Source organism: Rhagoletis pomonella, unplaced genomic scaffold (assembly GCF_013731165.1).
Source record: "Rhagoletis pomonella isolate Grant_MI unplaced genomic scaffold, Rhpom_1.0 Rhpom_scaffold_00003, whole genome shotgun sequence".
NCBI classification, from domain to species: Eukaryota; Metazoa; Arthropoda; class Insecta; order Diptera; family Tephritidae; genus Rhagoletis; species Rhagoletis pomonella.
This window is the reverse complement of record NW_023458557.1, coordinates 67,265,332-67,266,926: the sequence shown is the minus strand read 5'-3', so window position 1 is coordinate 67,266,926 and position 1,595 is coordinate 67,265,332. Positions and strand designations below refer to the sequence as shown.

Sequence of the window (1,595 nt, the reverse complement as noted above, 5' to 3'; positions counted from 1 at the left end):
GTCAAATGACGTAGATGCTCGTGTTGCTTCGTCTGCGACATTTAATGATGTTGGAATCCAGCGCCATTGATTTACGGATGTCGTGCTTAATATTTCGGCTACTCGAAATGCCACAAACTGTTTGTAGCTCCTGCTTGTGGAGCGAATCCACAGTACGACGGTTTTGGAATCGCTCCAAAACGTCGTGCTATTCACTTTAAAGTCGTGGCAGCGCTCGAGGGACTCCCTCAGACGGCAACCCAAAACTGCAGCTTGTAACTCAAGGCGCGGTATTGTCAAGCCTTTTAGTGGCGCACACCTTGTCTTGGCGCATACCATAACAACATCAACTTTATCGTGTTTTTTCACACGTAGGTACGCAACAGCAGCATAAGCAGAGGCGCTGGCGTCGACAAAAATATGTAGCTGGATATCTTCAGCGACCAATAACATTTTGGAGTAACACCGTGGTACCGAAAGACGTTTGAGGGACTGGGCGTTCCTCCACCACTTAGACCACCGCTCTACTAATTCGCTCGGAATAGCGTCGTCCCACTGCACACCAAGTTTCCACAGCTCTTGTACCAGCAATTTTAGGCATATCGTGGTATTTGCTAAAAGGCCGAATGGGTCGTACATCGACATTACTATCCCCAACAATTCTCGCTTGCTTGGGGGTCGTATGCCGTTTAGAACGTCGTGAGCAATGTTATGAAATCGAAAATGGAATTCTAGCCCGTCGCTAGCGGTATTCCAGAACATTCCAAGAACCTTCTCTGTTGTTGCTTGGCGCTCCATTCTCATGATGGCTTTGCCCGCAGATCCGCATTCACCATTAAGTTTTTGTTGTACTGATTTATTGTTCGATATGAAGTTGCGCAGTTTGAAGTCCGCGGCGGCGTTGATTTTGACAGCTTCCCGGATAACATCAATAGCTTCATCGGCACTGCCAAAACTCAACCAGGTCATCCACGTAAGTGTTCTCGATGACGGCACGTGAGCCTCTGGGCATTGTGGACTGAAACTTGGCAGCGTTTAGGTTTTTTATGTGCTCGGCACAGCACGGCGAACAAATGGCCCCAAAGATCATCGTTGTCATTTTGTATATTCGTATCGGCTGTTTCGGGTCACCATCCCGCCACAGAAAACGTTGTGAGTCTTGGTCGGTTTCACGAATTCGCACCCGCGAAAACATCTCCTCGATATCACCAGCTACTGCGACAACTCCCTGACGGAACTTGTGTATTATTGTGACTAGCGACTGTGCCTGCTCCGGACCTTTGAGCAGTACTTTGTTCAATGAGCTACCATTTGCAACTGCAGCTGCGTCGAAAACAATGCGAAGCTTCTGCGGCTTGTGAGGGTTGGTGACACCGAAATGGGGGAGATACCATGTCGTGGGCCCAATGCGGTCGGCTTAAACAGACGTCAACTGCTTTGCGTATCCCTTGTCCACGTACTTCGCAATCTCTCTGTTATAGCTGTCGGCGAATATAGCATCTCTCTGCATGCGAGACTCGATGTTGAGCAAACGTTGTTTGGCCATTGCATAGCTTGGTGGAAGATTGACCCTCTCTTCCCGCCAAAGCAACCCAACTTCATACCTCTGGCCGAGG

General features: G+C 49.0%; 1 protein-coding gene across 1 annotated transcript in view; it reads left to right on the top strand.

Moving 5' to 3' along the window:
* Positions 1 to 1,357: 1,357 nt before the first annotated feature.
* Positions 1,358 to 1,595, top strand: part of LOC118736343 (putative RNA polymerase II subunit B1 CTD phosphatase RPAP2 homolog) — a gene marked incomplete at its 3' end in the record, with an annotated part of 35,569 nt that continues 35,331 nt past the window's right edge. The window contains exon 1 of the mRNA XM_036466436.1: positions 1,358 to 1,435. Within this exon, the coding sequence (XP_036322329.1) occupies positions 1,358 to 1,435 (78 nt within the window). The remainder of the gene's footprint in view (positions 1,436 to 1,595) is intronic.